The sequence below is a fragment of the Pongo pygmaeus genome, chromosome 9 (genome assembly GCF_028885625.2).
Source record: "Pongo pygmaeus isolate AG05252 chromosome 9, NHGRI_mPonPyg2-v2.0_pri, whole genome shotgun sequence".
Lineage (NCBI taxonomy): Eukaryota > Metazoa > Chordata > Mammalia > Primates > Hominidae > Pongo > Pongo pygmaeus.
In genome coordinates, this window is record NC_072382.2 from 113,079,415 (window position 1) to 113,099,512 (window position 20,098).

At 41.4% G+C, this 20,098-nt stretch overlaps 1 protein-coding gene and 1 pseudogene across 2 annotated transcripts in view; one reads left to right on the forward strand and one right to left on the reverse strand.

Moving 5' to 3' along the window:
• The window catches only part of POU2AF1 (POU class 2 homeobox associating factor 1), a 28,853-nt gene extending 18,479 nt beyond the window's left edge, over nt 1–10,374 (reverse strand). The window contains exon 1 of one of the 2 annotated variants that reach the window (XM_054440216.2): nt 10,068–10,374. In XM_054440216.2, the coding sequence (XP_054296191.1) occupies nt 10,068–10,083 (16 nt within the window). In that variant the 5' untranslated portion in view covers nt 10,084–10,374. Of the gene's footprint in view, nt 1–8,674; nt 9,694–10,067 lie in introns of those variants that run through there. The other variant, XM_054440214.1, reaches the window with a different exon arrangement.
• Nucleotides 10,375–14,005: 3,631 nt separating this feature from the next.
• LOC129009203 (U2 spliceosomal RNA) lies at nt 14,006–14,135 on the forward strand (annotated as a pseudogene).
• Nucleotides 14,136–20,098: the final 5,963 nt, after the last annotated feature.

Sequence of the window (20,098 nt, forward strand, 5' to 3'; positions counted from 1 at the left end):
CCCTCAGGTACCTGGAATCCCCAGGTAGCCAGATACCCCTACTTAGGAGACAAGGAGGCCAATGATGCTGCAGAGGGGCTGGTCAAAGACCTAGCTTTGGTACGGCAATCCTAGACAGGAGACGCCAAACCCTGGAAATGGCCTTTTATAAAGATACGATGAGCTGAGCAGAAGACTTCTTTCTTCAGAAGTCACCAGAGGATTAGGTTTGCAGCAGATGTGAGTTTTTAAAGGATGACTTTAGAAATGAAAAACCTTGGATATTTTTGAATGGCAGTGATTAGGTTGCAGACAGAGTATGATGGCATTCCCTTGTCCTGACCTCAGATGCAGCCCCTTAAGGAACCTATAAGTATCTCCTAAAGGCCAGGTACACAGCCATGGCTGAGGTTATGTTGTAGATACTCCCTCAAGGGGGCTAGAAACCTAGGAGCACATATGGCATACGGAATAGAAATGTGGCAATGGGCAAGGGAGGGCTCTTCAGTGCCCATAGATGGGAGTTTTATCACCTTGTAGAGCAAAGCAGATTCCTGGATTACATATTTGGCATTGCCTCAAATTTGCTGAGAGTGGGGCATCAGAAGGAGAGAGAAAGGGCCTAAACAGAGCTCCAGACCTACTGTCCCAGACCAGAAGGTGAATGAGGAGAGTCCACCCACCCCAGTGGCCACCCCAATTCTATAGCAAGGCAGTACCATAGTGAGGGATGGAGCAGAGGAAAGGGCTGTCTCTTTCCTTATTAGATCAAGGCTTGAATCTAGAATTGCCCATCTGAGCTAGGATGGGAATAACCTATGGTTAGGCAGCTGGAGGAGGCAGATGGATATCCGACTTTTTGTTCCTTGATTCAAGCAATATCTAATTTTGGCTTTTCAAGACCAAAGAGCTTTTTTGAAAAAACTTAACTTTTCCTGAAACCATCATGTAAGGACCACTTTCTTGGAGAATGGACCCTTCAGACCCCAGCATTAGTTTTGTATTTGGGGTCAGACCCAACTGCCCAAGTTCCAAGGCTCATGGTGGCCTGGGATGTAGCCTACGCAAGTGAGAGTAGCCCTAACAATGGATTCATGAGAGATATCACGGCCGGTCAAGAGGAGCTTTCTGGATAATGCTCAGCTTTGCTAACCAATGGCCCTCATGATGCAAGGGATTCCTTTACGAAAGACATTGGAGAAAGGGAGTGGTTGTTAGTATCAAGCCTGAGAAATAAGTCACTTCGTCAGTTTTTTAGGAATTTACCCCCTCCTTATTCACAAGAGACCCACAAAGACTGAACACATAGTCTTCACAGCTTCAAAGCTTGATGAAGACCAATGCAATATGTTTCACAGCCACTCACTGCCACTCTCTGTGACCAGCTAGCAGGGATCTTGCTAAAAAGAGAGGTAGATTGGCCAGGTCAGGTCAGGGGGATCCAGCTGTGATCTGAAGAACCCTGGAATATAGTTATGGTGCCTGCAGGTGCCAACAGAGTGAGAATGGCAGGGAAATGTGGGGGAACATGAGCAATCAGAGCTCTAGATATCCCCCCAAAACTGTGCCATTTTTATTCTTATACTGAAGTTCTACAGTAGATTTGGTTTGAATAAGGGAGTTTGTAACAAAAATGTTATAGACATCCGCCTAAAATCCTTGGATTTTCTTCCCAGTGCTAATATTTTATGTCCTAAGATGCATCTGCACACCCCAGGATCTAAGCAAGAAGTCTGATTACCATCTATTCTTCGGGATCCAAACCCAATGCTGTATGTTCCATGACACCTTCCCTGATTCCATCATCCCCACCTTCTGCTGAAGATAATTTATTTCATTGGTTGGTTTCTCTAGCTGGAAATAATTCCATTATTGGATGGATGCCTAGAGGGATGCATACCTGCATGGGATGATGAATAGATGGTTGATTTTCCTTCTATTCCTTTCCTTCCTGAATTGGTGTGCCTTTCATTCAACATTAAGACTTGCTTCTATTGTCAACTTTCTTGCCTCTCTTCTTTTCTTTCCTTTCTGTCACCTCAGCATTTCCTAGTCCTGGAAAGTTTTAATGATGTCCTGTATGCTTGCTCTCTTCCAGTGAAATGTATGGCTCTTTCCAGTGCATTAAAAAGTAATTCAGTTTAAGACTGGTCAAATCCTTTTTTGTCCCAGCACCTGGTCTGAGAATGATTCTGGTTGATAATCTTTTGGTGACCAGCTCTTCCCAGAAAGTGGTACTAATGAAACTGTTACTAAGAAAAGGAGGCCACACATTGTTGTTTCAGTTTTCGGTATCTATTTCTTGCATATTTCAAGTGTCATTCTGCTCACAACTAGATTACAAACACTCAGTCCAATCTTGTGAATTAAAAAAACAAACACGAGTTTGCCAGTCAATACAAGTCTTGCTGCCACCCTACCTTAGAAGGTCGGTAGGAAAATTGTGACGCGAGTTCCAAGTTTGATCACAGAATGGTCAGATTAATCATCAGAAGTAACCATGATCACTAACCCACCACAGGTTACAAGACTGGAGATGTGTGCCCTGCCATTTCACAAGAAATGCAGAACTCAGAGCACATACAAATTGTAATCTAAAATTAGCCGGCATAACTTTTGTCTTCAGAGGTAGATCGTGACAGAATGGGAAAATAATAATAGCAACTAATATTTATTGAGTGTTTACTTAATGCCAAGCACAGCAGAAAACCCCTACCACAATCCCATAAAGTAAGAGTCACACCCCTGGTGCATGCCTATAAAGAAACAGTGGCAGAAGGAGGAAAAAGGACTTGCCAGTGTCACACAACCAGTAAGGCATAAACCTAGGACTCAAACTCAGATCTGCCTGCCCCAGAAGCTAAGCTTTAACTACTAAAGGCAAAGAAAGAACAGAAGTGTCACTCTCTAACTCAAAGTTAAACCCTACTCTCTATATCTTACTCTCCACACCCCACCTAAACACACACAAATACACACACAGAGACACACACACACACACACAAACACAGAGAGAGAGAGAGAGAGATGAAGGAGCAGCCTGACTTTTCCAAAGTCTAGAAAGTTCAGAATGAAGGAAGTGCCACGGAGGCAGAAGCCTTGGCTCCCAGCAAAGGCTGCCTGCCACATCGGGCTCTCTACTAAAACTGCCCAGAAAAGAGTAGGGCTGGGTTATTTGGGGGCAAAATCTAGGTCCTTCTCTGAGCCTTTTATTATAGCTAAAATGTCTTCAAACTGTCCCCCAGAGGAGGCTCAGCAGGAAGCAGAGACCTTGTTTTCTTCAACAGGTAAGCTGAAGTAAATGTTAAACAAACAAAATGGGTTCTCATGGTATGGACTACCATCTGCAGGCCTCATTTTGCCATTGGTCCCTTATCTGACATGGAAGGCCTGTGCTTTTACCAAGAATGCTTCCTAAGCACTGTGAGAGAGACAGGCAGTGTGGCAGGGAGACAGGACAGCTTAGCAGGCCAACACTTAAGGTCTGTTCACATGAATTTTGCTTTGTAGGAGAGTTACTAACTTAATCTTCATGATTCAGTTTCCTCATCTATAAAATGAACCTTACAACAGAATCTACTTCATGGAGTTTTTATGAGGATTAAATGAGATAATGCACTCAAAGCATAGTGAAGACTGACAGTTGTTACACTCAACATCCACCTTCCCTTCCTTTATAACAGCCCCTGCATTATGGAGGGTGGCAATGTGCCCAGCTAAACAATTATGCTATTCTCCCTTGTAGATAGAAATGGCATCAGATGTCAGCAGAAGTTGTGTGTTGGGGAGGCAGAAGGGGCAGCGATTGGGAGGCATGATCTTTTGCTATTCCCTTTTCTTCTTATTCCTTGTCCGAAGATGTGATGCTCACAGATGTAATGGCTGGAGTTACAATGGCAACTATGAAAAAAATCTTCAGGACAAGAGCCACATGCCAGGGATGGCAGATTAGAAAGAAAAAAGGAGCCTGGGATGATGTTGGCACTGTGAGACTCCATAAGATCCTGAACACCCTACTGTGGACTTCTTTTATGTGAGAGAAAGGACACCACTGTCTTACTTAAGTCTATGTTATTTCAGGTCTCTTCACTAGCAATTAAATGTAATCCAAACTGATCCAACAGAACATTTTGTATACTGCATAGCACCAAATAAGTTCTCCATTCCCCAGAGATGTTTATTTATCACTGTTAAAAGGATTGAGCATTCTTCTGCTCTTAGCAATGCCCAAAGGTTTATTAGAAGCCATCCATTTCTACCTCCAGGTCAGCAGTTCTCAGCCTTCCCACCTGGGAGGCATTTGCAGCTCTCCTTCAATGCCCAGGACAATTTAATCAGAAGCTCTAGGTTGAGATCCAGGCGTCTGTGTTTCTTAAATCTCCTCAGAGCATTCCAGTATGTAGCCAAGGTATAAAAACACTGCCCTAAGCAGATAGAAGAATCCCATCTATTAAGTTAAGGACTTCTGATTTCAAACTTTTGTTTATTTTTTGTATAAACACTCAGGAAAACTCAGCAATTAGAGCTGGCAAAGAACCTCAATCAAGTTCAATCTCTAGGAAAATTAGCCAGGAAAAGGCAAGTTCCATTCCAACACTAGAACATTTGAGACCCAAAGTGGTTAGGTGGCTTGCTTAAGGTATCTCATCTAATTATCTGTAGAATGGAAAGTAGAACCCCTGGCTCCTGCCTACAAGTGCTTTGTCCCCAGTATCACACAAGCAGGACAAGAGGGTTTCAGAGAAGGCCTCCCCATCCCAGGTAGGCTCACTTTTGTCAAGCAGTTCTACAAAAATGAGAAAACTAGAGTGTTACTAAGCATTTCATAAAGGTGAGAATTATGTTAATGTTCATAATCAATTAGCCAACTTTGATTTGGTTGGCCCAGAATAAAAAATAGGTGGACATCTTCATTAAGTGGGAAGATAAACTACTTTAGAAAGATGTCAAAGGGGGTAAAAAACACTTTGTAATGGGAAAGTTAAAAGCAAATATTTACAAAACTTCTTTATGAATTAAATGTCCACACATTTAATGAACAGCTGTAGGCAAACTTGATTTTTTTTTTTTTTTTGGTTCCTCATGAAAGAACAGAACCTCAAGTGTGAATCGGGAGAGAGCTTTCAAAACTTCTGAGTCAGTAACTTCGGGGACAAATCTGGCATTTTCTTTAGTAAATAAATATAAGGGGCAGGAAGCAAAATATCCATCAAGAACATCATCTGCTCTTTTACCAATTAAATCTGTGTATTTGGTTGATGTTTGTCCTTTATTTCACCTCCAGAAGGTGCATGTAAATTTGTGTCTCTCTTTTGGATTCTACTTGCCCTTAACAGCAAGAACTGCTTAATTGGCCAGGCGTGGTGGTTCACACCTGTAATCCCAGCACTTTGGGAGGCCAAGGCAGGTGGATCACTCGAGGTCAGGAGTTCGAGACCAGCCTGGCCAACATGGTGAAACCCCATCTCCAGTGAAAATGCGAAATTAGCTGAGCGTTGTGGCATGTGCCTGTAATCTCAGCTACACAGGAGGCTGAGGCAGGAGAATCACTTGAATTCGGAGGCAGAGTTTGCAGTGAGCTGATCTTGCACCACTGCACTGCAGCCTGGGCGACAGAGCAAGACTCTATCTCAAAAAAAGAACTGCTGAATCAATGGAATCAACTTGGTAAGAAGTAAAGGTGCTCACTAGGCTTATTAAATAAGCAAAGGTTGTAACATAGAATAGAAATATTAGAGGTTGTCCAGAAACCTAAATTACCTCTCATTGTAAGTTGTGCTTAAATTTATGTAAGAGATAGGCTGCCAAAAATTATATGCATAGTACACATTTTACTTATCTTTAACTGCCTCCCAAACAATATTGGCTCTTTAGTGGAACCCTAGAGTACATCTGAAGAGCAGAGTTCTATGTCGATGAGAATTTTAAGGCCTTAATTTTTCTGTTTGCTAAATCTCTGCTCTGTTCAAGTTGTCTGAAAGCAAAGGCATATCCATGACATAATAATTTGATACGAATTATTTCCTGTTCCAAGGCCAAGTCCACAGGACACCAAGACAATCAGCCAGTCCAAAGAAAACCAGTCAAGCCTGCCTTTCATTAGCATGTAGATTGTTCCCTAATACAAACAACAACAATAAAAAGCAACTGTCCAATTTGTTCACTTTCTAACAAATGGAGTTCAGTTTATTATACACAGTTCTATCACTTTTAAGGAAGAAATTCAATCAAATCAGTTTGGGGCATTGTACAAATTATTTAATGAATTGGCTGCAAGTTTTATTTCCCATTGGTGTTGGCAATGTACAACCCCAGGATACTGAGTATCTTTTTTTTTTTTTTTTTTTTTGAGACGGAGTCTCGCTCTGTACCCCAGGCTGGAGTGCAGTGGCACAATCTTGGCTCACTGCAAGCTCCACCTCCCAGGTTCATGCCATTCTCCTGCCTCAGCCTCCCGAGTAGCTGGGACTACAGGCACCTGCCACCACACCCGGCTAATTTTTTTGTATTTTTAGTAGAGAAGGGGTTTCACCATGTTAGCCAGGATGGTCTCAATCTCCTGACCTCGTGATCTGCCCGCCTCGGCCTCCCAAAGTGCTGGGATTACAGGCGCCCGCCACCACACCCAGCCTGATACTGAGTATCTTAAGGAAATGAATGCCTGAAGAACCAAGCAAATCATCTCAGACCAGAGGTTGGCAATGTTTTTCTATTATAAGCCAGAGAGAAAATATTTTAGGCTTTGTATGCTGCACAGTGTCTGTTACAACTACTCAACTCTGCAAGAGCAGCCCTAGACAATATTCAAATGATAGACATACCTGTGTTCCAATAAAACTTTATTTACAAATGGAGTGGCAAGCCTGATTTGGCACAGAGGCCATAGTTTGCAGACCCCTATTTTAGACCCTTGGAAAACTTTGCAATATCCTATCATCCAAGAATATCTAGACTATGGCTTTTTAACTATTCTAATCAAAGTGTGGAAAAGGATATACGAATTTAACATAACACTGATCACTCAAGATGGGCCCACAGGAGGTTTCCAGGATGGAAGGTACTAACTCACCCCTACCACTACTTATCAGGCAACTTGCTATCATTTTACCTACATTCTCTACTTTAATTCTCACAAAAACCTTGGGAGGCAGACATTAGAATCCCCACCTCCCAGATGAGGAAATGAATGGAAATTTCCTTCTCGCAAAGAAAGAACTAAGTTGCACAGTCAGCTTTCAGATCTGTCTCCCTCCAAGGTTCCTGCTATTTCCACTACACTGTTACTAGCTGGGGAGGGATGGTAATTCTTCACATCTGCACCTGACCAGCAGGTCCAAGTCCAGAACCCAGGGAGAGAATCTACAGATGGAATGACTTCTTCATCCAATTGGCCCATCAAGCACATCTCAAATCCATTGGTTGGGGCTTGAAGATTTCTACTTCTCTGTGCCAGCAGTTCTGGGCTTTGTCACGTTATGCTCTAATCTTAACCAAAAGCCAGGGTTCACATTTAGTCCACAAACTAGGGTCATGGGCTAGGTAGGGAGGAGGTAACATTCACAAAGTGAATGTTTTCTTAACCCTTTCCAGAACCCCATAGTACAGTCATTTCAGCTCATGCCTCGAGGGTGTTTTCTGAAAAAAGAAAGTGCCCTTTCAGCACTCTTGGTGTCTGATTTCAAACCCTGCCCTTCCATCGGGTGATTCTAAGTGGGCTGACACGCTGCCCTGTTTTTACTGATTTTCCCACAGGGTTTAGTCACCCAGGTGCCCTCTATACCACATACTTGGGTTCAGGCTAAGGGGGTGGGTCCAGAGCCCAGGGTCTCTCCTACTTTTCCTTTAAAGCTTAAAGGACAATTCAAGATAATTCTGATTTGTGTTCATCTGAACATGTGGAAACATTCACCCCAGTTATTTCATTGATGAGCTTACAATGTGGTCTCCCTTACAATGGAGTTTTGATCTCTCTGACTGGTCTCCAGGGTGTGAGCAGGAAGCATGCCCTCCAACATCCCCTTTAAAAAATTTAGGGGACAGGTGCGGTGACTCACACCTGTTTGGGAGGTCAAAGCGGGTGGATCGCTTGAGTCCAGGAGTTCGAGACCAGCCTGGACAACATAGTAAAACACCATCTCTACTAAAAATACAAAAAAAAATAGCTGGGTGTGGTGGCGGGCACCTGTAGTCCCAGCTACTAGGGAGGGTGAGGCGAGAGAATCACTTGAACCCAGGAGGCAGAGGTTGCAGTGAGCCGAGATCCCACCACTGCACTCCAGCCTGGGCAACAGAGCAAGACTCTGTCTCAAAAAAAAAAAAAAAAAAAAGTCTGTTCATCTCTTAGAAGGAGTTAGAAATGAAAAAATGTACTACGGAACCAAGAGGGGAGAATATGGCAGATTGTGAATGCAGGGAAGCAACTCATATCTCAGAGGCTGATGCAGACAGAGCAATGAACATGACTTCAGTGGCACCTCACTTACTAAGGATAGATCCTCAGTGTGGATATGATTTGTACCCCCACTTTACATACAAAAAACCTAAGGATTGAGAAAAAGGAAAGTGACTTGCTCATAGAAGGTAGGAGCTGAGGCAAAACTCCTTCCAGGGGCTCACACAAAAATCAAATGATTCAGCCCTAAGTGAAAGGGCACACAGATGCTCAGGAGCCCCCAGTAAAAAGATGAATGCCCACCTGCTCTCATCCACAGAGCACTCACAACAGGGTCAGCTGCCATTGTCCCAGGAAGGATAGGCTGCCGCTGCTCCATCGCCTGTTGGGAAGAGTTGCGTGCCAACAATTCTTGAATATTCCTAGTTATCGTGGAAGTAGTCCATAACTCTCAAACCCAAATTAAAGTTCATTTCTCTTTATTTTTTTAAAAAATTGATCTTTTGATATCAAACAATGGTGGGTCTTCACAATCTGAGAAATTTTGAAATCACTCTTCTGTGTTACTTGTTAATCAGCTTAATTCCAGAGAAATTTACATAAGACATAAAGCAAACAATAAATTGGTGATAAGGTGACAGTGTCACATTTTAATCAAAGAAGTTATATTTTCAGAACTTTAGTGGATCCAATCGAGTATCTTTCCATAAAATAAAACATTCCCTAATATGTCTTCTCCTGTAAATCCAGATTTTCTTATATTAAGCTTGCTTGAGGCACAGTGTACTTAAATTAATTAAAAGGCATTTAAGGAACTAAGAATATTTAAGAGAAAGACAGAGCAATTTTTGGTCATTCTTCTTGCTTGAAGAAGTATAGAACTAAGCCCCAATAAGGTTCAACTCTCAGAGGCTGATGAGTTGACTCTGTTTACCTCGTGAAAAGAATGTTGTAAATAATCTGTATTACTTCAGTTATTAGTAAGGTAAGTCGCTGTTTGGTCCGCATAAAGGAAAATAAAGTTCACAATTGTTCCATCCAACTCCAGGGATAAAAATCAAGGCCAAAGATAAACCCACTGCTCCCTTTGCAGTGGGATAGACAAGCCTTGTCACAGAAGGGGAAAAAGAATGACGAAAGGCAAGACAGTGGAGCGAGTGAGGACACGCTTCACCAAGCCAGGTCTCCACTCCTCCCAGGGTATCCACAGGAGCCAGTCACACCCTGGCAGAAAGCTAAGTCACTCAGCTAGAAACAGGCCCAGGGAATTCAACAGCAGGCTGAAGAGCCACTGCTTATGGAAATAAAGCCCCTCCTGTAAAGAACTGCATGGCTTTTCCCTCCCAACCCCAAACCCATCCTACATCTGGCTTTTGTTGTGTGAATCATAAACTGCCCTTTCTTCACCACAGTGATTCATGCACAGAAGCGGAGGTACCCTGAGCCGTCCCACCTTGGAACACTAGTTCGTTCCCCTCCAGCCTGGAAAATCAGCATCACCTCTGACAGGCTGGTTTCTCCACTAGGCTCCATCCCGCCCACCTCCCCCCTCCCCGCTCCTGGGCTTGGAACCCAGACCCCCCCCACCCGTGGCCCCATCACCTCCACCACCAGCTCCCCAATTCCAGGCCAAGCTGTGATCGCCCTGCCCCGCTGGCACTCGCTTGGGTCTGACAGCCACAGCCAAACCACTTACGTTTTTGCCAGAGCATGGCCTGTGACAGGATGTTGCCTTTTCTCTTTGAAGCCGACAGTTTGGCTTCTTTAATGTGAGACCGGGGTGTGTTTTCCTCCAGTGGAGCCACCGCTTGTGCTGAGGCTGTTTCCTGGGCTTTTTAAAGGCCTGGGTTCCCGCTGCGTGGGCAGCGTCATCACATCCTCCCACCTCAGGTATGGGTGCAACGTTTCTGCAGCCAGGCCGCCCGTCACCCCACTGTGTGCGCCCCAGCGGCCCCGGCCCAGAGTGCTCCACACCCCGAGCCAGCCAGCTGGGACAGAGCAACAGCGCAGCGCGGGCAGCCACGGCCTGCACCGGCCCCGCGGGGACCTGTTGTGTTTGGGTGTGAAGGTGGTGTGGGGCAAGCTGTGGGAACCCCGTGTCAAGCCTTCCCCAGGCCAGTGATGAGCCCAAAAGCTCCTCTGGAAAACGTTGGTCTTTGCACGGCGCCCATGCAGGCTTCCAGGCCACCAGAGCATGGGCAGGACTCAGTCAGCCACGGGCGCCTGCTCACCGGGAAATACGATTCCCAGGGGTCACTGGTTCTCAACTGGGAGGAAACACCTGTCATCTCTTCAAGCCTCAGTAAACAACCTCCTCATTCTTTTAATATTGCTTTTCTGTTTATTCCATTTTGAAACACAATAGCCCCTCCCCTCGCCCCCAGCCACCCCCAAAATGGCAAAGCTTAATCATGCTGAAATATGGGGGCGCTGGCTCTGAGGGCAGCTATGCCCACGGAGAAAGAGGCCAACCCTCAAGGAAGGAAGGGGAACATGCCCGTGCTCTTTGACTGGATCTGGGCTTGTAGGCACAGGATGAACAGAGCCTCTTTGCCAGTGCGCACCCACTGATAACAGGAAGCTTCTTTAAGTAAGTCATGGGCTCACCATCTGGAAGTGTAGAGGGTGTTGGCTACTGGCTCCTTCACAGTTTGGAAGCCTTCTGCCACTGCATGTCTGAGGTCCACATGCTCAGGCTCCAGGGACTCAGTCAGTTTGGGGTCAAGACCCCTTGGCTACAACCCCTAGAGCAGGTGTGGGGCCTTGCTGCTCTGCCGTCCATACTGCCTCAGAGCCATCTTGCACCACCTAGACCTGATCATGCTATCCTCTGGCCTACAAAGCATTCACCTTCTCCCTTCAGCCACAGAGCAGGAGGCCTAGAAAGCCTCCCATAATCGAGCCCTTGCCTTCCTTTCCAGCCTCACCACCCACTGCCCTCCTACCGCTGGTCCCAGTGCCCTCTAAGCACCACCAAACACCCATGCAATTCCCTGCCTTTGACCTTGCCATCCTCTCTTGCCGGAAGGACAAACCCTCAGCCCAGAGAATACTTGTTCCTCTTCTCAGATCTTAGAGCACTTTGTTCATTACGTGATGGTGGATTGTCACGTGACTCTGACAGTTTCTCAAGGAGGTTTCATCTTTGCCTCTCCAGTGCCCCACACAAGACCTGGAGCATAGTGACCCCCAATAAAAATTCATCTGATGAAGTTATGAATTACTGTCTCTAATAGGTTGTTGATTTGAGGGCAGGTCTTGAGGAGAAATGCTGTCCACATTTTATAAATGACTCACTTAAAAGCCAGGGAAGGCTGTCTCCTGGCTGGCTATAAGCCCTCCCCGCAAAGCCTCTGAAGTTCAGGACAGTAGAGGCCCCCAGGCTGTGGTGGCTGGCAGCCCACACCCTGGCCTGGCAGCGGGCAGCATCACAAGGCCTTGGGCTGCGCCGAGGAGTTTCCACGAGAAACAGAGGCACATCCCTCAGGCCTGCCTCAGTCACAGGAGACATGGGTTCCCATGAAGGCTCTGACACTCACTCGCTGTGTCCCCTTCAACAAGTCACATAACTCTTCTAGCCTCAGTTACCTCATTTATAAAATGAAGAACCAGTTCTGTGAGTGTCTCACAGGTTCTTAGGAGGATATGTGGCCTCGCTGGTCCTCTCTCCCACGGGTCTGTCTTTTGTCTATTTTGGTCATGTCTTATTCTCTCCAAGTCCGTGAAATTCAGAACTTTTTCTTATTCATCTCAGTTTCTCCCCACAGGCCTAGCATGATGATTTCCACAAAGTAATAATATAACCACTTACTGTGCAGGAGGCTCCATGTTAAGCCTTAGATACCTTACCTAATCTAGTCACCACAACAACGCTGCAAGGCAACTTCTACCTGTATTGCTCAGAGAAAAACAAATGCTTAGGGAATTTCATCGCCCAGTGTCACCAAACTGTCAGGTTATAGGTTGGTGCCAGACCCAAGTTCATCTGACTAGAGCCAGAGCTCTAAGTCATTAAACTAAAAGATATTTACTAAGTTGAAAGCAGTAAATGCCAAGTGTCAGCCATGTTTGTTAGTAGTAATATAGGATCATTATTATTAAAATCTGAAGCAGATCAACAGAAGCTATATCCCCTGGAATAAATTTCTGTCTTCCGGAAAGAGGGAAGGAAAAGGAGTAGCCAGAGTAGCCAGAGCTACTCTGACAAATCAGATCTTGTACAGTGGCAGAAAAACAAAATGTCAGTAGGCAAGCCCACCATCATGGCCAGTGATAAACCTATCACCTCTTATGGCCTCAAAGCTCATGAGGCAGATTCCAGCTCATTTCTTCCAGCAAATACCCTTCATATCAGTGACCACATACAGGCAGATGCTTTGGAATCAAGACTTGATCAAAACAGCAAATATTTTCCAGGAAAACATTTTCTGTGACTTAGAATCAAAAGTCAAACTGCATGGCATAGTTCAAAAGAGGCGACTATGTTTATGCAATGTCTCAAGAAGTGGAAGAAAAGAAAAAAAAATCTGTGAACATGGTCCAGATGTCTCCAAATACAGGTGTGCTCACATTTTAAAGAATTTGATATAACAAGATCAAAACTTCTAAAATAATTTATTAAAGAGCACTGATTCATATTGTGAAATAAATTTTAGCTTTGCAAAAAGATTCACCATTGACTTCATTTCTTCCATCATTTAATAAATATTTACAGAGTGCTTATTACATGCCATTACCTCTGCCAAGTCTTAATCTTTTCTTTTCATTTAGCCTTTAATCATCTTCATTCTCATCATTTTTGATTTATGAAAAGCCCCTATCTTATTTTGCTCAGTAATTTATTTATTCATTCATCTACTTTCCCCCTCATTTTCCATGTCTATTCTTTTTCCTGTCCTCTCATACCCCCATCACCCACCCACCATTCCAATCAGGGCAACTGTTTTCAGTGGTTGATGTTGAAGCTTTTATTTGTAGACATTTGTGCCTGTTCTTATAAGATCTGTATTTTTTGGCATGTATAGATTTTTAATTTATGTAGGTGATGTTATATTACACATTTCACGCTTTCTTATTTTTTAATTCAGCACAGTGTTGTAAGATCTATCCACATCGATGTAGACATTCTGTGCACCACTTTTAACACCTGTGAAGTATTCTATGGTGTGTGAGCACTGCATTTCACTTAAGCAGACTGTCTCCAACTTCCTCTTCCACAAACAAAGCATTGATGAACATTCTTATATGCATCTTTTTTCAGAGGCATGTGAAAATTTCCTTGAGGTTATATGCCCAGAGGTGGAATTACTGGGCCAAAGAATAGGCGTATATTTAATCTGACTGAATACAAACAAATTGCTGTCCAAGACTTCCACCAGCAGTTCATTCTTCCACCAGCTTCTTGTATTTCCACTTTACCACCAAACCTGGCATTATCCAAGGTCTAAATGTTGCCAGTGTGGTAGATGTAGTGATAGCAACAGTGTAGTGTGTGTGTCTGTGTGTGTGTGTTTTAGTGTAATAGTGTAGTGATAGTGTAGTGGTTTATTTTACATTATAATACTAATAAATGTAAGCATGTCTTCATATGCATGTTAACCCTATGGAGTTTCTCTTCTCCAAAATACCTCTTCAATCACCTCTTGGCCTTTTGGCTAAGATCAAGTGTAGTATTTGTTCTTGCCAGTTTAAAATGTCTGTTCATTCCTTTGCCAATTTCTGTACCGGGATTGCCCTTTTTCTTGTTGATCAGCAGAAATTCTTTGCACATCTGTGTTCTAGATGTACAATTCTAGATATTTTCAGTTTTACTCAACACAAATTTCTTCACTCTTGTCATCTGGTAACTTTATTCATAGTGTGCTTTTTTTGAATAGAAATACATACTTTAGGTACATGGACCTATTTTATTTTACTGATCTCATTGTTCTTGTACCTTATAGTTTTTATTGTTATTTATTATAGTACAGCTTAAATTTTTCAGATAAGTTTATCAAGTTCCTCAAAAAATCCCAGCCAGCATGGTGGCTTATGGCTCATGCCTGTAATTCCAGCACTTTGGGAGGCCAAGGCAGATGGATCACCTGAGGTCAGGAGTTCAAGACCAGCCTGGCCAACATGGCGAAACCCTGTATCTACTAAAAATACAAAAATCAGCTGGGCGTGGTGGTGGGCACCTGTAATCCAGCTACATAGAAGGCTGAGGCAGGAGAATAGCTTGAACCCAGGAAATGGAGGTTGCAGTGAGCCAGGATCGCACCACTGCACTCCAGCCTGGGTGACAGAGAGAGACTCCCCAGCACCCAAAAAAAAAAAAAACTGAAATTTTTATTGGTTTTCATTGAATTTGTAGATTACTTCAAGCAAGAGTGATATCATTATAAAATTAATTTGGTCCACTCTTCAAGGAGAACTACAAACCACTGCTCAAGGAAATAAAAGAAGATACAAACAAATGGAAGAACATTCCATGCTCATGGGTAGGAAGAATCAATATCGTGAAAATGGCCATACTGCCCAAGGTAATTTACAGATTCAATGCCATCCCCATCAAGCTACCAATGACTTTCTTCACAGAATTGGAAAAAACTACTTTAAAGTTCATATGGAACCAAAAAAGAGCCCGCATCGCCAAGTCAATCCTAAGCCAAAAGAACAAAGCTGGAGGCATCACACTACCTGACTTCAAACTATACTACAAGGCTACAGTAACCAAAACAGCATGGTACTGGTACCAAAACAGAGATATAGATCAATGGAACAGAACAGAGCCCTCAGAAATAATGCCACATATCTACAACTATCTGATCTTTCACAAACCTGAGAAAAACAAGCAATGGGGAAAGGATTCCCTATTTAATAAATGGTGCTGGGAAAACTGGCTAGCCATATGGAGAAAGCTGGAAAACTGGATCCCTTCCTTACACCTTATACAAAAATCAATTCAAGATGGATTAAAGACTTAAACGTTAGACCTAAAACCATAAAAACCCTAGAAGAAAACCTAGGCATTACCATTCAGGACATAGGCATGGGCAAGGACTTCATGTCTAAAACACCAAAAGCAATGGCAACAAAAGCCAAAATTCACAAATGGGATCTAATTAAACTAAAGAGCTTCTGCACAGCAAAAGAAACTACCATCAGAGTGAACAGGCAACCTACAAAATGGGAGAAAATTTTCACAACCTACTCATCTGACAAAGGACTAATATCCAGAATCTACAATGAACTCAAACAAATTTACAAGAAAAAAACAAACAACCCCATCAAAAAGTGGGCGAAGGACATGAACAGACACTTCTCAAAAGAAGACATTTATGCAGCCAAAAGACACATGAAAAAATGCTCACCATCACTGGTCATCAGAGAAATGCAAATCAAAACCACAATGAGATACCATCTCACACCAGTTAGAATGGCAATCATTAAAAAGTCAGGAAACAACAGGTACTGGAGAGGATGTGGAGAAATAGGAACACTTTTACAATGTTGGTGGGACTGTAAACTAGTTCAACCCTTGTGGAAGTCAGTGCGGCGATTCCTCAGGGATCTAGAACTAGAAATTCCATTTGACCCAGCCATCCCATTACTGGGTATATACCAAAGGACTATAAATCATGCTGCTATAAAGACACATGCACACATATGTTTATTGTGGCATTATTCACAATAGCAAAGACTTGGAACCAACCCAAATGTCCAACAATGATAGACTAGATTAAGAAAATGTGGCACATATACACCATGGAATACTATGCAGCCATAAAAAATGATGAGTTCATGTCCTTTGTAGGGACATGGATGAAATTGGAAATCATCATTCTCAGTAAACTATCACAAGAACAAAAAACCAAAAACCGCATATTCTCACTCATAGGTGGGAATTGAACAATGAGAACACATGGACACAAGAAGGGGAACATCACACTCTGGGGACTGTTGTGGGGTGGGGGAAGGGGGAGGGATAGCATTGGGAGATATACCTAATGCTAGATAACGAGTTAGTGGGTGCAGCGCACCAGCATGGCACATGTATACATATGTAACTAACCTGCACATTGCGCACATGTACCCTAAAACCTAAAGTATAATAATAATTAATTAATTAATTAAAAAAATAAAATTAAAAAAATTAATTTGGTCCAGCTGAGCATGGGACATCTCTCCATCTCTTCAGATCATATTCCATGTTTTTTATTATTAGAGTTTTTAAATTTTCTCCACAGAACTATAGTATATTCTTAAATAGGCTAATTCTCAATTATGTTATAGTTTGTGTTGATATTGTGAATGGCATCTTGTTTTTTATATAATTTTCTAGTTGGTTAGTGATGCTATAGAAAAATTCCAATATTTGAGAGTTTATCTTATTTGTAGAAACCTTGCTGAACTATTTTATTTATTCTAATAGTTTGTTGGTTATCATACTCTTTCTAGGTAGAAGGCGATCTCTTCTGAAAGTAATGGCAGTTTTATTTTTTCCCTTCCGATTCTTCCATCTCTTGTTTTTTTCCTTTCCTATGGTGTTGGCCAGTACTATGACAAGTAACAGTGGTAATAGTGGTTATTCTTGCCCTGTCCTTGTCTTACAGAAATGACAAATTCCTAAAATTAAAAAAAAAAAAAAGATGAAAAATCTTTGAAAGGCCTCATGGACAACAATAGAGGTAAGGTAAAACAAACACTTGGATACATTATAATGAAACTTTAAAACAACTAATACAAACAAGACATTCTAAAAGCTTACTGAGAAAAAGAATATATTTATAGCTAAGGAACAAGAATCAAAATGACAGTATACTTTTAAGCGGATAATGAAGAAATATTTTTAAAGTATTTAAGAAAATGAACACTGAACCTATAATTTTAAATCTAGCCAAATTGTCATTCAAATATAGTAGCATAATGAACATGTCTTCAGACCTACAAGACTCCCATTAAAATTGCTCTTAGAGAAAGCATTCAAATGAAAAGAGTGACCCGGGGGATGTTGCAAGAACTATGAGAGCAAAAGGTAATCAAATACTGGGTAAAGTTTATTATAGGAATTTTCTTAAAGCTGGGAAAAGGAGAAAATTCATCCATAACAACACAAAACAAAATATCTTTAAAATAACATGATTACACAAGTCCAGAGAATACCGTTTATATTATATTATATTTAATTTTCCAAAATGTGGCCCTTGAGGTGATCAAACAGAAATCAAAATGCACTAATGCTTTCATTTTCTAAGGAGAAAATATAGCTATCAATAAATTTAAGAAATCAATAGGGACAAATAAACATAAAAGTGGATCTGAAGGACAAATAAACATAAAAGTGGATCTGAAGTAAGAGGCAACTGCCACTTTTGTTCTTATTATAAAAACAAAATTTTTTTATAACAAAAAATAAAACAAAACAAAAAAGTTAAACTTTTAAATATTCTGTTTAACTTTTTCATAAATGAAATGTTACACATTCTGTTTAACTTTTAATGTTTAAAAGTTTAGCTTTTAAATTTTAAACATTTAACTTTTGAGCATTCTGAGAGAAACTGAATCTTTCTATGAAAAACAGGAAGGATATATTTAAAAATTACAATGAATGGAAAACAGGAATAAGTTGGCAGGATAGGTTCTACTAGCTCAGTAATGATAATGAATTTAAGAAGATTAAACTCACCAATTAAAAGACAGATTTCTGCATTTAATTTAAATTACTTTAAAGATCCAGTCATGGTAAACTTGATTCTAAAACTAAATAAGGTCAATATAAGAAAAGAAAATTATAGGCCATCTAATTTGTGAACATCGATTCAAAAATCCTGAACAAAATATTCGCTTGCTGAATTCAATAGTATATTAAGGACTAATATATCATGATATAATAATAATACATTATGCTATGTAAGATTTATCCCAGGGATGCAAGGATGGTTTATTCTTAGAAAACCTATCAATATAATTCACCACATTGATAAACTTTATTTATCAATAGATAAAATTATTAAGATATCTCAATCAAATATCTAAACATTTGATAAAGTCCAACATCTATTTGTAATTTAAGAAAAATAACTCTTAGAAACTTAGGACTAGAAGGAAACTTCCTTAACTTGATAAAGTTTATATGCCAAAAATCTAGAGTGATGTTATACATAATAGGGAAATTGTAAACAAATTCCCTTTAAGAACAAGTTGCTGGCCCAGTGCATTGGCTCACACCTGCAATCCCAGCACTTTGGGAGGCCAAGGTGAGAGGATCGCTTGAGCCCAAAAGTTCAAGACCAGCCTAGACAACATAGTGAGACCCCATTTCCACAAAAAAAATTTAAAAATTAGCCAGACATGGTGGCATGTGCCTATAGTCCCAGCTACTTGAAGGTGGAGGTTGGAGGATTGCTGGAGCCCAGGAGGTCAAGGTGAGTTGTAATCGTGCCGCTGCATTCCAGCCTGAGTAACAAAGAACAAGTTGTCCTATTGCATTTTCATAATTAATTTGCAAACATTTTTTACACACAATTTTACACGTAATTTTTTGTATATAGAACACCAAAAATAAAACATATAAATTATGCCATGTCATTGTGCCGAGTTCTATTCCAGGCTTTAGGGATATAGCAATGAAAAAAACAGAAATGTTTAGTATCATATAGCTAGACACCTGGTGTTAGGTAGAAAGAAAATTCATATGACCTTTCAATAAATGATTTGTCATCAACTCAGACATGGACTAGTGCATAGAAAAATTGACGGCCTAGAGGCTCAACAACCTCTAAACTATGAAGATTTTCTATGGCCCAGAAATTCAGGGCAGTTTGTAAAATCAGATCTATAGAGGATTTCTTGACCTTACAGATGGGAGTAGAGGGGAGGACCACGGTGATTTTAAAGGAGGGCCATGAATCCTGTGTGTATATACATATTTTCCTTGGAAGACAGTTCATAGCATTCATGAGAGTCTCAAGGTTAAGAACCACTGTTTATTATAGAGAAATACTATGATATCAAATTTTTAAATATGTAAAAGATAAGTTGCTTTAGGTCTAGTTAGGACAGTAATGGGCTCCGAGGTAAAATGGGTAATCCACAGGTAAAATACAGAAGTCCATTGTTGCCTTCAGGCAATTTCCCACATATTCTTTACATACTGAGTCAGCTAAGCCCATTTCTCATTTCTCTGGCAAATGTATATCATTTCATTCTTATGCATAATTTCCCTCTGGGTGAGACAGCAGGATATATTGAAGAGATTATGTAATTTAGAGTCAGAGAGCCTGGTTTGGAATCTGGCTGCAATGCTAGCAGTGTGGCCTTGGTCACATTGTTTAAACTCTCCTAGCTTTAATTTCCTCCTCTTCCAAGTTGAAATAATAATAGTAATTGTTGCATTGATAGGCTAGTATAGAGTTTTCTACATACGCTAATTTTATTGTACCATTCAGATCAGGAGAATATATCGCTGAACTCTCTTTCATATCTTTGCTCTCAAAATTCATGCACACTAGGGAGCCCTTCAAACCTTACCAATTTCTAGTTTTCCAAGAAAAGATCAGGCCCTGCTACCCTTATCTGAAGAAGCAGTAAGATTCAAACCACCTCTCATCTTCTCAAGTTCCCAGACATCATCTGCAAATATGGCTGACAGCTGGATGGCACGTTCTTATCTAGGAAGAGGCCTAATATTGGAATTTTAGTTTTACTGTGCCTTCAATAATTAGACATTGTGACTAGGTACAATGA